This window comes from Astyanax mexicanus, chromosome 16, assembly GCF_023375975.1.
Source record: "Astyanax mexicanus isolate ESR-SI-001 chromosome 16, AstMex3_surface, whole genome shotgun sequence".
Taxonomy (NCBI): Eukaryota; Metazoa; Chordata; class Actinopteri; order Characiformes; family Acestrorhamphidae; genus Astyanax; species Astyanax mexicanus.
In genome coordinates, this window is record NC_064423.1 from 2,774,550 (window position 1) to 2,789,294 (window position 14,745).

Sequence of the window (14,745 nt, forward strand, 5' to 3'; positions counted from 1 at the left end):
CACCACCTCACCTCATCCCAAACTCATCCCATTAGATAAGTATTGAATGGAACAACATCATTTCACAGAACACAGGAATGTTCAGCTTCCACCGTAATCTGCCCTGCCCCCACCGAATGTGCAGACACTTTTAATTGAGCTAAACTGCTGACAAAGCGCAGTTTATTCTGATATATCAGCCAGATAATGTACTGCTATGAACAAACGCTGTCTCTGCTGCTCCTCCATGATGTTTACACACTAAGACACTCAGTTTACTACATCTGCAAATTTTCAGCGTTCTGTGTTAAAGCAGTCTGTCTCTCTCTCTCTCTCTCTCTCTCTCTCTCTCTCTTTTGCTTGGGCTGTCTGTCTATCTCTCTCTCTCACGCTCTCTCTCTCATTCACTCGTGCCGTCTGTCTGTCTCTCTCTTTCTTTTGCTTTTGCCATCTGTCTGTCTGTCTCTTTCTCTCGCTCTCTTGTGCTCTCACTGTCTGTCTCTCTCTCTCGCACTCTGTCTTTAGCTCGTGCTGTCTGTCTGTCTCTCTCTCTTTTGCTTGTGCCATCTGTCTGTCTCTCTCTCGCTCTCTCTCTCTTTCTCTCGTGCCATCGGTCTGTCTCTCACTCTCTCGCTCTCTCTTTTGCCCTCACTGTCTGTCTCTCTCTCTCTCGCACTCTCTCTCACTTTAGCTCATGCCATCTGTCAGTCTCTCTCTCTCTCTTTTGCTTGTGCCATCTGTCTGTCCCTCTCTCCCTTTCTCCCTCTCTCTTGCTCACTCTTTTGCTTGCGCTCGCGTAGTCTGTCTGTCTGTTTCTCTCTCTCTCTCTCTTTGCTCTCTCTATTGCGCTAGGGTCATCTGTCTGTCTCTCTCTTTCTCTCTCTCTTTCGTTCACGCTCTCTCTCTCTCTTTGCTCTTTCTATTGCGCTCGGGTCATCTGTCTGTCTCTCTCTCTCTTTCTCTCTCTCTTTCGTTCACGCTCTCTCTCTCTCTTTGCTCTCTCTCTTGTGCTCACGTTGTCTCTCTCTCTCTCTCAATGTTAAAAATGTAATATTTGTAGTTTAATCAGTTAAAGTAATGCTGTTGTTTTTATTCTTATTAAAGCGCCACATTCAGGCTTATTATTTATTTGTTCCAACAAGATATAAAAGATGGATCCTGTCATTTTGGCAGTAGGAGAGAAACCTAGTTTTTGAAGAATTTAATAAAAGTGCCTGAGAATCAAAACATGATTATAATAAAGATTCATTATTATTATTATGAAGTTAATAAAGGTGAGGTGATACAGAATGCCCAGCCTCTTTATTTTTTACATCAACCGTACTGAAAACCAGAACAATGCACACAACATTATGGGTGACATACTAGAGTTCAAAAATAGACAAATTGTTGGTGCACGTCTTGCTGGAGCATCTGTGACCAAGACAGCAAGTCTTTGTGGTGCATCAAGAGCCACGGTATCCAGGGTAATGTCAGCATACCACCAAGAAGGACCATATCAAAAACATACTGTACATTTTCTGTACCGTTTCTGTACCCCTAGAGAGAGAACAAGAGACAAACTTGGGGCATTCATTAGCAGTAGAGGTGTCCTCAAGCCCGTGGGTACAGTGCAGAGACGAGCTCGTCTACATCATCTACCCTTTTCTTAACTTTCTGTGGATATTTTGTTTGTTTCTCAGAAATCTAGCGCCACATCGTCTCTCATCAGCTCTTCCTGTCGCTGCGTGGCGAGTGATTGAGAGAAAGGAAGTGGAGCGAGTGGCCTATTTCAGACAGCATTAGGCACCTAATCAATGCCAAGCATAGGCAAGACATGAAAGAGAAGCCATGACACATCCGCCCCACTTTACACCAGCGGAGACTGGGGAAGGTGTGTGCACACAATACGCTCGCTGTGAGTGTGTGAGTCAGTGTGAGTGTGTGTGTGTACACTTACTTCTCCAGGGAGATGTTGGAGTAGATAAATGTGTGTGTCGGTGGAGTGGTCTCTATCCGGACCGCGCTGGTATTTAAGGGCCTCTCCTCCAGGACGGACTCGACAGCCATCTGGGGAACAATCTCTAACACTGCCCAACACCTGTACCAGAGCGTGCGAGAGAGAGAGAGAGAGAGAGAGAAAGAGAGAGAGAGAGAGAGAGAAAAAGAGAGAGAGAACAAAAGACAAATTTTCCATCTCCTATTTCACAAGGGATCTGAGCTCTCACCGAGACCGCAGACTATTCCCTCCGCAGAGCCCAGAGATAATGAATAAAACAAATGAATAAACACGGTAAAGTTGTTGCAGAAACTCCGCTTAATGAACACGAGATGTGATTATTTCCCCTGTGTGGGGGTAAATATAGTACATGATTTATATAATAAAGCATTAGGAGCTCCTACACCTGCTTAATACCTGTAGATTAATCTCAGCTCTCAGAAGCGTGCATTTTAATAATGCCGCCAGTTCCTCTCTTTTTTTCCAGGTTTGTCTGTTTTTTTTTAAGTTATAAACACTAAATGAAAGGTCGAGGAAGTGCACAAAAATTTGCATTTGATTTAAAATGAGTGTATCTCAGGTGTACTCTAGCCAAAACATCTGCCAATTAGGAAACCTCAATATACAGCACAGGCCAAAAGTTTGCATTCAATGCATCGTCTGTTTTCTTTATTTTCATGACTTTTTACATTGTACAGTAGATTCTCACTGAAGCATCAAAACTATGATTGAACACATGTGGAGTTTTATGTACTTAACAAAAAAAATGAGCTGAACCTCCACAGTCACCGGACCTGAACCCAATCCAGATGGTTTGGGGTGAGCTGGACCTCAGAGTGAAGAAGGCAAAGGAGCAACAAGTGCTAATAAACACCTCTGGGAACTCCTTCCTTCCTTCAAGACTGTTGGAAAACTTTTCATTTCAGGTGGCCACCTCTTGAAGCTCATTGAGAGAATGATGCCAAGAGCGTGCAAAGCAGTAATCAGAGCAAAGGGTGGCTATTTTGAAGAAACTAGAACATAAAACATGTTTTTTTTAGTTATTTGACCTTTTTTTTAAGTACATAAAACTCCACGTGTTCATTCGTAGTTTTGATGCTTTCAGTGAGAATCTACAATGTAAATAGTCACAAATTGTCTCACAAGAAGTTAGCTAGCTTTCTGCTAATGTTAGCAAGCTCTCCCCTAACCTTATTTCTCTCCCTGGTAATGTAAGCTAGCTCACTGCTAATGTCAGCTAGCTCTCCAATAACCTTAGTTCTCTGCATGGCAACGTTAGCTAGCTCGCTGCTAATGTTAGCTAGCTCTCCAATTACCTTTGTTCTCTCCCCCCTGTTAACGTTAGCTAGTTAACCGCTAATGTTAGCTAGCTCTCAGCTAACCTTAATTCTCTCTTGGGTCTGGAGGGACCCAACAAACACTATATTATGGATAATCAGTGAGCAGTAAAGCCCTCCAAAAAACATTATTTTAGAGCCAGCACCATTGACAGACGGCTGCATGACACAAGGATGCTTTCATGCAGACCATTACGACAACTGTCCTCATCCGACATCACATAGGCATCACCAAAGACTGACAAGTTAGGGTAAAATTAGCATGTTTATACATACGACTTCTTGTCTTAGTTACACTCTTGCCAAAACATCTGCTGATTAGGAAATTCTGTAATAGGAAATGTTATAACTTAAGGCCACACATTACCCCGACAAAACTCATCCCGATTCCAAAAGTATTGGATGGGGCACCATCATCATTTCAGAGAACACAGTTCCACAGCTCATTGATGGAATGTGTGACCCAACAGCCACAATTATGGATATTCAGCACTGATGCCTCCAAAAGTCATCTTGTTAGAGCAAGCACCACTGACAGACGGCTGCATGACATAGGAATGCTTTCATGCAGACCATTACTAAGTCTGCCCTAACACCCCCCCCCAAAAAAAACGTCACCAATGACTACAATGGTGAAGACTGCAAAGTGTTGGGGAAAGAGGTTGGGAAAGCGCAATAATTAGCAAGTGCACTATAGGACTAGGCGTGGCCTAGGCTTTTGTTCTTAATGGCTTTATTTTTTACTCCTTACATTACTTTTGCTTTTATACTCTCAAGCCATAGCACTGCAGTGATTAACACTGATTAGCATTGTGGTGGTGTATGAGGTGTTAGTGGGTGTTGCGCTGGTACGAATGTGTGGACCAGACACAGCAGTGCTGCTGGAGTTTTTAAACACATCAGTGTCACGGCAGTGCTGAGAATAATGACCCACCATCCAAAGTATACATAATAATAGCTGTATCTCTGTGGTGGTTTTCTATTGCAGAACAGGGTGAAAGGAAGATAATATAGGATAGAGTGTGTTTATGACAGTGTGTGTGTGTGTATGTGTGTATGAGTGTGTGTGCACGCAAGAGATGACTTTGGTTTGTGTTATTATTCTTGGAGGACAGACGCGCTGTCAGTGCCGCCATGCTCCCGCTGGCTTACATAATCACAGTCCAGTGGTCAAAGAGAAGTCATTATCATAGGACACAAGTGGTGTTGTTGGTGGCTGGTGATGGGAGCAGCGGCGGAGCGTCAGACAGCCCCTCTTTAGCCCCGGTACCTGGGTGATCCGCACAAAAGAGGATTATCCTCAGACCTGTACGTCTCTCGCTATCTCCCACTGAAAATTCCACTGAAAGAAAGAAAATGGGTCAATGCCAGGCATCAGCATGCAGCTGCCGCATATTAATGACGGAGTCGGCCTGTGACAGATGAGATCGCCCCACAAGGGCTCTCTCTTTCTCTCTCTCTCTCTTTCTATATCTCTGTTTCTCTACCTCTCTGTCTCTCTTCCCCGTTCATGCTCTGCCTCTCCCAAGACTCTCTTTATCTCACTCACTGTGCCTCTCTCTCTTTCTCTATCCCTCTTTCCCCTCTCTTTCTATCATGTGCACTCTGCCTTTATCTCTGTCTCTCTATCTTGCTGTTTCTCTTCCTTTCTGTCTCTCTGTTCCCCTTTCATGCTCTGCCTCTCTCTCTCTCTCTCTCTCTCTCTCTCACATGCTCTGCCTCTCTCTCTATCTCTGTCTCTCCCTTTCTATATCTCTGTTTCTCTTCCTTTGTCTCTCTTCCTCATTCATGCTCTGCCTCTCTCTTTCTCTCCCAGACTCTCTCTGTCTCTCTCTCTTTATCTCTCTGTCCTCCTTCCTCTCTCTCTATCATGTGCTCTCTGCCCCATCTGTCCCTCTCTTGCTCTGCCTCTCTCTCTCTATCTCTGTATCTTCCTTACCATATATATGTTTCTCCTTCTTTCTGTCTCTCTTTTCCTTTCATGCTCTTCCTCTTTCTCTCTATTTCACTCTCTTTATCTCGCTCACTCTGCCTCTCTCTCTTTATCTCTGTCCCCCTTCCTCTCCCTCTATCTCTTGCTCTTCCTCTCTCTCTCTCTCTCTCTCTGTCTCTCTCTCTCTCACATGCTCTGTCTCTCTCTCTATCTCTGTCTCTCTCTTTCTATATCTCTGTTTTTTCTTCCTCTTTGTCTCTCTTCCCCATGCATGCTCTGCCTCTCTCTCTCTTTCTCTCCCAGACTCTCTTTATCTCGCTCTCTCTGCCTCTCTCTCTTTATCTCTCTGTCCCCCTTCCTCTCCCTCTATCTCTTGCTCTGCCTCTCTCTCTATATCTGTCTCTGTCTTTTTCTTTCTATATATCTGTTTCTCTTCCTTTCTCTCTCTTCCCCTTTCATGCTCTTCCTATCTCTCTCTTTCTCTCCCAGACTCGTTTTCTCTCTGTCCCCCTTTTCCCCTCTATTTTGGTCTTCCTCTCTCTCTATTGTGTGCTCTCTGCCCCTATCTCTATCTCTCTTCCTCTGTCTCTCTTTCTTTATCTTAATCATTCTTCATTTGTCTCTCTACCTCCCTTTCTTTTTTATCTGTCTCTCTGCCTCTCTCTTACCATATATCTATCTGTCTCTCTTTCCATTTCATGCACTTCCTCTCTCTATACGCACTTCCACTGTCTCTCTCTTTCTCTCCCTGACTATCATCTCTCTCTCCGCCCCCTTCCCCTCTCTGTATCTCTGACTCTCTTCCTCTCTGTCTCTCCTAGACTCTCTTTATCTCGCTCACTCTGCCTCTCTCCTTTTCTATCTGCCTTTCTTTCTTCTATCTATCTATCTATTTCTCGCTCTTCCTCTCTTATGCTCTCTACCCCTAACTGTCTCTCTCTTGCTCTGCCTCTCTCTGTATCTTAGTCTCTCTTCCTCTTTCTCTCTTTCTATGTCTCTCTTTCTTTATCTGAATCAATCTTCATTTGTCTCTCTACCTCCCTCTCTTTTTATCTCTGTCTCTCTGCCTCTCTCTTTCCATTACATGCTCTCTCTCTCTGCCTGTCCACTGTCTCTATCTTTCTCTCTGCCTCTTTCTTTCTCTCCGACTTTCATCTCTCTTTCTGCCTCTCTATTTCTGTCTCTACCCCTTCCCCTCTCTCTATCTCTGACTCTCTTCCTCTCTGTCTCTCCTAGACTCTCTTTACCTCGCTCACTCTGCCTCTCTCTTTTTCTCTCTGTCTTCCTTTCCTCTATCTATCTCTCGCACTTCCTCTCTTATGCTCTCTACGCCTCTTTCTTTATCTTAATATTTTTTCTTTTGTCTCTCCACCTCTTTTTTTATCTCTGTCGCTGCCGCTCTCTTTCCATTTCATGCACACTTTGCTTCTTTCTCTCTCTCTTTGCTTCTCTATTTCTCTCTCTGCCCCTACCTCTCTCTTTCTCGCATGTGCACTCTGCCTCTCTCTTCTGTCTCTCTGCCTGACTCTTTCTATATGTCTGTTTCTCTTCCTCTCTGTCTTTTTACCACTTTCATGCTCTGCTTCTCTCTTTCTCTCTCTGTCCCCCTTCCCCCTTCTAACTTTCATGCTTTCTCTCTTTTTCTCGTGTCCACCCTGCCTCTATTTTTCTCTCTCTCTCTCTCTTGCTCCACCTCTCACTATCTCTGTCTCTCTTCATCTTTCCCTTTCGCTCTCCCTCTCTCCTTATCTCCTTCTCTAGCTCTTTCTCTGTCTCTCTCTTCACCTCTCTATATCTCTCATTCTGCCTCTTTGCCTCTCTCTTCCTCTGTCCCTCTCTCTCTCTTTCGCTCCCCCTCTTTCCTTCTTTCTGCTAATTGTACTTCCTCTTCTCGTTAATTTCTTCTTTGCTATTTCTATATCCTCTGCCGCTAGTAACATGTCTGTGTGTGTGTGTAGTACACACTCTGGCCTGATTAGGGTTTCTATACTGTGTGTGTGTGTGTTAGCATTAGCCTCCACTCAGTTCTGAATGTGCAGACAGAATCCTACAAATAAAGTGTGGTTGTTATTGGTGAAAAAAATATTGTTTTGGCCGGGAGACCGTATTTTACTCCTCTTACCCGCCGTCCTCACGTATTAGTATTTTCCCGTAAATTTTCAGTATAATACTAACATTTTCAAAACTATTACTGAGGCGCAAGGCCACTGACCGCTGTGTGTCTCTTAACCAATTGTGTTGCCGGTTTAAGGAGAATGCCCCACCTTTTTAGGAGAAACAGCCAATCAGGTTGGTGGTTTTGCAGAGCACAGAGGAGTGTGGGGAAGCTCCCCCCTTGCTGTGAGTTCAGGCAGCTAAGTGGAGCATATCTGGATATACAGAGTTTTTTCTAAAAGAAAGGTCACTGAACTAACCATGTAAACTGTGATTACATTGTTTTTAATAGCTGGTAAAAAAGCTGGTAAAACACACAGATTAAACCCATTGTGTGCTTAATAAATAAGAGTGGGTGAGACAGTTAGCTTAACTTTAGAATTAGCTAAATAGATGGTCAGGGTTTGAGAAAAATCTCTCTCTCTCTCTCTCTCTCTCTCTCTCTCTCTCTCTCTATATATATATATATATATATATATATATATATATATATATATATATATATATATATATATATATATATATATATATGATGAACCAGATCAGCCAATAACTGTTTCTTTTTCAAACTGTGTTTATTAATTTAGCATTGCAGGACTTACTGTAAGAACTAAAATGAACGAAAATTCATTTAGCTAACTAGTTATCTAGAAGATGTTGTGGATAGCCAGACTTTAGTACAGTACTTTATGTTTGTAGTTTAATGCAGTTTCTTAACCCTGATCACTGCCCTAAAATTGTGTATTTTCCACCAGATTCAACTGATCAGCTAATAAACAATCCTTTACTGAGTTTACCTATGCCCCCTATGGACCATAAATTAACAATTAATTATATATATATATATCCAGCAGTTTATTCGACACATCAAATTTACTGCCTTAAATCAGAGAAAGCTCTAGAATATGCAGTAACAGGGTTGAGAAACACTGATCTAACGTGACTTCTGTTCCTTTGTGGTTCAAAGTAAGACCTTATGTCCTGAAGAAATAGAGGGAATTCAGGCAAATCCAAATGTTTTTTTTTCTGTTTTTTTTTTTTTTACTGTAATTGTATGTTTTGAGCAACTATACAACAACTTAGGCCCCGTCAGGTAAATTAAGGTCACTGGTTTATACTGATTACAACACACCTGATCCAAAAATCTTATTTTTATTAATAAAATTGTAATTGGGAATGCTGGGGATGAACAGAGGTGGGCTATTTAAATGCAAAAGATTGTACTCATTATCATGTTTCACTACATCTTAAGTCCATTTTTTACAATGGATTTCTACTTTAAAATTGGCCGATACCCGATTCCCGATTTCAAATATACCTGGACTGGACTAGCCCCGATCTAAAGTCACCTGGACTGGATGGGAAGAGCCCTATTACTACTAGAGCTCTGCTACTTCCAGTTCCCTGGAAGTTATCCCTCTCTCCCTTTTACTTTTATGCTCTCCATTTCTCTCTCTCTCTCGCTCTCTATCTCTCTCAATCTACAGCCCTCTCACTCGCCCCTCTTTCCCTCTTTCTCTCTTTCTCTCTCTTAGAGCTGTATCCTCTCTCTGCACTCTTTTCTATTTCAGTTTTCTCTGAACCCACACCTGCACTCTCGCTCAGTCCGACTCTGCAGAAATAAATAAATAAGGCCTGGCGGTGTTGGAAGAAGTGAGCTGAGAGAAGCATTGGGAGCAGTTCAGAAGGGATCTTGCTCTGACTGCAGAGAATCATGGCAGACAGTATAAGCCGGGGTAGCCAAATGCGCTTTCGCAGGACTTCAATCCTACAGCCTTTATGGGACTAAACTGCCTGTGTGCAGAGTTCAAGGATGGGGTCAGGCCACGAATCAATAGTGCGCCAGCGCTCTGAAATAAACTCAAACGGCCCGGCGGATGCAGGAGCCGGACGGGGAAGGATCAGTAAACTGGTGGAGGTATAACTGCTGGGGAAGATGGATGGATAGTGCTCGTCTGCGACAAAGAGACGACTAGACCAGTGCAAAAAAAAAATCTGATTACTCCTTTAAAAAGTAACTTAGTTACTCTATGGATTATTTAAATTTAAAAATAACAGAGCTATTTTTAAGCTAGTTACCCCTGGTGAAAAAAAACATGTACTTAATTGTACTTAAAACATATTAAGAAATGTAGTATGCTGTAAATATAACAGATTTATGTACTTATTTGAAATATAATAAAAGTACATTATACTTATATACATTATAAGTACATTATAGTATGTTTTATGAGTGCTGTTATCAGCCAGTAACGCACTGTAACCGAAGCTTTCCATGTATTATTCTGCCACAAGTACAGGCAACCTAGCAACGATGCAGCGCTTACAAACCAAATACAAACCAAATGCGATGATATTATACACCACTGAGAGCCGCTGAATCCCATTGAGGCACAGTGCAGAAACGCTAAGCCATGTCTCCAACAGGCGGCGCAGACAAAGACATGGTCCAACAAATAAATAAGCCCAGTGATTCGAAAATACTCATTATTACAAACATTATCAGCCACCAGTATGAGTTAAGAGTTGTTATTATTAAAATGAAAGCTTAAGTGTCTATAATATCCAGTTAATAAAGGGTATTTTAAGCTGAATGTAAGGTGGACACTTGTATTTCCGCAGGTGGTTGATGCTAATGGTTGCCGAAGTTAATCAAACAGGCACTGGACTTTAATCTACACAGATTTCTCTGATAAAAACAATTCTACCTCTTAATCAACCATCAACCCCCACCAGAGCCCACATCAACTAGATCAGCTGAATTACCCACCATTAGGTTGAGAACCTCAGACAGTACACAGCAGGATTAGCCAGCAGACTTTGTCTGAGGGAGGGATCTGTACCTACTGTACAGTATTTTAAATTAAAAAGTTTTGTGCTTCTGTAACAGTGAAGCATGAACCAGCTCGTTTGCGTTTGCCATTTAGCACAAGCTAACAATACTGTGTTGTTAATGCCCAGTGTAAACATGGGGCGTGGCCAGCAACAGCTTATTTGCATAAAAGATAAAAGTGATAGAGCCCTTAAACAGCTCATTCTGAAAGATCTTTATTCTTATGTGAGAGTGATTTTGTTTAAAGAACTTCATGAACATGTTTTATTGTAGAGTCCGTAGACCCGTTCTAACTTATGTGAAAAGTTAACGGGAGTGAAGGTGTTAAAATTATCGTCATTTCCAGTAACGAGAAATCTAACTAATTACACTGACTGTAACTATAACGCCGTTACCATTTCCCACACCCCGTTACTGCACCTTACTTTAGCCGCTCAATTAACTTTTATTTTTTAACTTCGCTTTCCCTGGTTAACCCCTCCTCTTTCTGGTGAACTTGAGCTTCTGGCCGCTGTGCCTGTAGGTTTACGTGGTTTGGCGTGGTGAAGTGAGGCACAATTGTGAGGATTTGCTGCTCTAATCAATTCAGTGATTGCCGTGGACGGGCCAAGTTCTGATTTAAGGAGGTTAAGCTCTTTTTAGCTGCTCTGGTTTTTGTGGTGCTGCTGCTTTCTATTTTGGTGAAGCTGTTTGATCCAGCTGTTAAACTGTTATATTAATACTATTTTAACGGTCATTAGATTGTTGTTTTTGTTCATTCTTTTGTTTTGTTTATACATACATCTTTCCTTTGAGTGTGGCTCGGTTTGTTTAATTTCATCCCCAGATGCATTTTTTCCGTTTTTTTTTTTTCAGTTTTTTTCAGTATTACAAGTTTTAGTAATTTTCTTTGGTTGTGTGGAGAATTTAGTTTTTTTTTTTTTTTTTATTCGTTAGATTACATTTTTGTCAACATTTTGGGTTTATTTTCGTTTAATATTTTTCTGATAATAGTAGTAAATACATAATTGATTTTCTTTTTATTTTTCACAGGCGAATAACAAAAGTAACGCAATAGTTACTTTTACTGGTAACTAATTACTTTTATAGTGGAGTAACTCAGTTAGTAACTCAGTTACTTTTTTGGAGAAGTAACTAGTAACTATAACTAATTACTTTTTCAAAGTAGCGTGCCCAACACTGGTGAAAAGAGGTATAATATGTCCCATTGGATTAAAATAATAAAAGCAACATATCCAGCAGTTTTCCGAATGAATATCAAGAAAATAGCAGCTTAATCCTGCTGCTACAAATAATAATAATAATATTAATAATAATAAAAAAAAACGTTCTCAAGCCATGGAAACACAGGAGCATGAATATGAATAAAAGAATGAAGGAATATAAATGCATTTCCACTCTTTCCATGCTGGAGTGGATTTAAATACTTTCCGCTCTACACAGGGCCTCACAATGTTGGTGAGCCATGCTAAGATGAAGTGGTCGGGTGTATTCTTAGCAATGCATTGATTAGTAAATAGCTTGCAGCTTGCAGGGTCAGCCAGGGAGGCTTCTGAAAAGAAAAGGCCTCTATTTTAACAGAGAGCCACAAACAGAACTCCACACAAACGCAGCGAAAGGGTTTCTGAATCACGCCGAACAAAAAAAAAGTGAGCAGGAAACAAAAGAAAGCCGGAGTAGGCAACAGAAAGCCACGCTCGCCGGAGGAGAAAAATAATAATCATATACTGAAAGCAAAAGTACTGGAGCTGAAAGGGCGAGAACATGTGAGGTAAACTCCTCCTGAAAGACGAGGTAGAGACGAGGTTTCTGACACGCCGTAACGAGCAGGTTTGTGACAGCTGAGGGACAGATAAGAGAAACAATGCCAGAACCTCCCAGCACTCCTTCAGGTGGCATCAGAGAGCCGACAGCAGTAAACAGCGACATTTAGTGGGGCAGGAAGAGAGAGAGAGGCTCCCACAGAGCTTCTACTGAGGACAATACTCACGTGAGAATGTGTTCCAGGTTTTTCAGACACTAGAGGGTTAAAACGTGACAATAGTTCTTGTCAAGCTTAAACGTGTCTCGCGGGGAAAAAAACAGTTTAGTGTGTACTTTTTAAGAGGGATCTGGCAACACAGTAGTGATAGCAGTGAGTGTGGTGGCTGAGCAGTTGTTGCTTTTTAAGAAGCAAGTTTTTATAGTGGATATTTAAACATAAAAATGCAAACAAAAGAATAAATATAATAAATGTAAAATGCAATTAGATTTATAGTAGTGGTTCTAACTTGTGTGAAAAGTTAACGGGAGTGAAGGTGTTAAAATTATCGTCATTTCCAGTAACGAGTAATCTAACTAATTACACTGACTGTAACTATAACGCCGTTACCATTTCCCACACCCCGTTACTGCACCTTACTTTAGCCGCTCAATTAACTTTTATTTTTTAACTTCGCTTTCCCTGGTTAACCCCTCCTCTTTCTGGTGAACTTGAGCTTCTGGCCGCTGGGCCTGTAGGTTTACGTGGTTTGGCGTGGTGAAGTGAGGCACAATTGTGAGGATTTGCTGCTCTAATTAATTCAGTGATTGCCGTGGACGGGCCAAGTTCTGATTTAAGGAGGTTAAGCTCTTTTTAGCTGCTCTGGTTTTTGTGGTGCTGCTGCTTTCTCTTTTGGTGAAGCTGTTTGATCCAGCTGTTAAACTGTTATATTAATACTATTTTAACGGTCATTAGATTGTTGTTTTTTGTTCATTCTTTTGTTTTGTTTATACAAAAGTAGTAGTAGTGGTGTTAATTAATATACTAGCATATACCTGCATTTTTGAGGGGAGATAAAGTTGGGCGCTGGAATAAAGAATGCATGATAAATTAAATAAAGCATGGTGGGAAGAATTTCTGCATTAGAACTTAATTTGTTGAATATAAAAATCTCAGGAAGTGTTTGGTATTGCACATGATGATGTCCTCAGGATCATGAAATTTCACAAAAGCAGGAAATTGATGAATTCCAGCTCTTACTAAGCTCTAATGTTCTGTAATAGCAAAGCAATACCATCCGGCCATCTTATTCCACCATCAAGGCTTCCGATCTTCAGGTTTATGGCCCTTCTCAAAGGATGATGCGTCTGTCACAGGTTGATGGCTCCAGGCTTGTTTAGAAGACGACTGCGGTGTCGAGGGCGTCTACGGCGTCTACGGTGTCTACTGTGTTTGATGAACAGGATGACGTGATGACCCTGTCTCATCACGCTCAGATCATAGTGGCATAGTGACTGCGGTGGTGGAGCAGGTGGAGCGGGTGGAGGACGGGGGTCTCATTCTGGTGACAAATATGGCGTGGTGGGAGTCGGCCGCAATAGCTCATCAGCGGCAGTCAGCTCAGCCGGAGTCCCGCAGTGATCAATGTGCAGCCGGCTCCGGACCGCGCCGCCATTAATGATGCAGCCGCGGGGCCGGCACTAGAGCTGCCACTTGCTCACTGATGACTCAATTACAGCCGGCGCAGGACAGCGTCCACCCAAAGCAAACCGAATCAAAACCACAGGGCATTAGCCGCGTCGTTTGTCTGAACACTCCCTCGCTCGGCGAATGACAAACGGAACGAAGACGCGAGAGAGAGAGAGAGAGAGACAGTGTCCCGGGCAGGATACTGTACTGTACTGCCCACCCAGACGCACCAAAGTGTCAAAGATCAGACCATACCAGACCAACGCCGACTGGATTGACGGATCTTCTACAAGACCACCGCTCCTCTCATAACACGATGTTACACGTCTGATCTGACAGCAGGAAATAAGAAGCATCTCCACTTGTTACCAATAGAAACTGATGTAAGTGGTAGTAACTAATGGAAAGCAGAGGTTCTCCGAGTAGGCCGTTATAAAAAAAAAAAAACAAGACAGGCAAACAAGAGCCGGCACAGGCAGGCACAGGCAGGCACAGGCAGGCACCGGCCACGCGGAAAACCAGGAGAGGCAGCGTAATGAGCTTTTAAATTCAGGTGGGCTATTTTGGTGAGGTGGGAAATAAGGAGGTCTAGGTCTGTGTTATGACAATGAATGTGCTACACAAAACCAATAATTCTGCACAAACAGTGGCAGCTAATGTCACCTTCACTCGCGGCTGTAATTAGAGTGTGACCATGGCAAGGAGAAAGGTGGAAGGAGGAGGAGGAGGAGGAGGAGGGAATCCGTGAGGGGGCGAGAGAGGCATGGTGAAAGAGAAAAAGAGAGAAAGAGAGAGAGAGAGAGAGTATGAGCAATATATATCTCATGAGAAACCTTTAAGAGGAACTTGTTGTCAGTAGAAGACACATGTTCCACATTGTTCTTTGATTTCATGTTTTAGTAACAAATAAAATTATGAAAAGTGTGAAATATTAGGCTGAAATGTAATATTTTGTTAGTTTACACTCTAAAAAACAGAGGTACGATATGAGTACTTTTTTGTACTCAAAGGTACACTCTTCATTATTGTACCCTCAATGGTACAATATTGGTCTTTACAGGGTCAGATTTGTTCCTTCTGAAGTACAAAGTCATTTCTAAC

At 42.1% G+C, this 14,745-nt stretch overlaps 1 protein-coding gene across 1 annotated transcript in view; it reads right to left on the minus strand.

Annotated features, from left to right (window-relative positions):
• The window catches only part of si:ch211-51h4.2 (uncharacterized), a 216,312-nt gene that overhangs the window by 26,969 nt on the left and 174,598 nt on the right, over positions 1 to 14,745 (minus strand). The window contains exon 12 of the mRNA XM_049465961.1: positions 1,919 to 2,059. Within this exon, the coding sequence (XP_049321918.1) occupies positions 1,919 to 2,059 (141 nt within the window). The remainder of the gene's footprint in view (positions 1 to 1,918; positions 2,060 to 14,745) is intronic.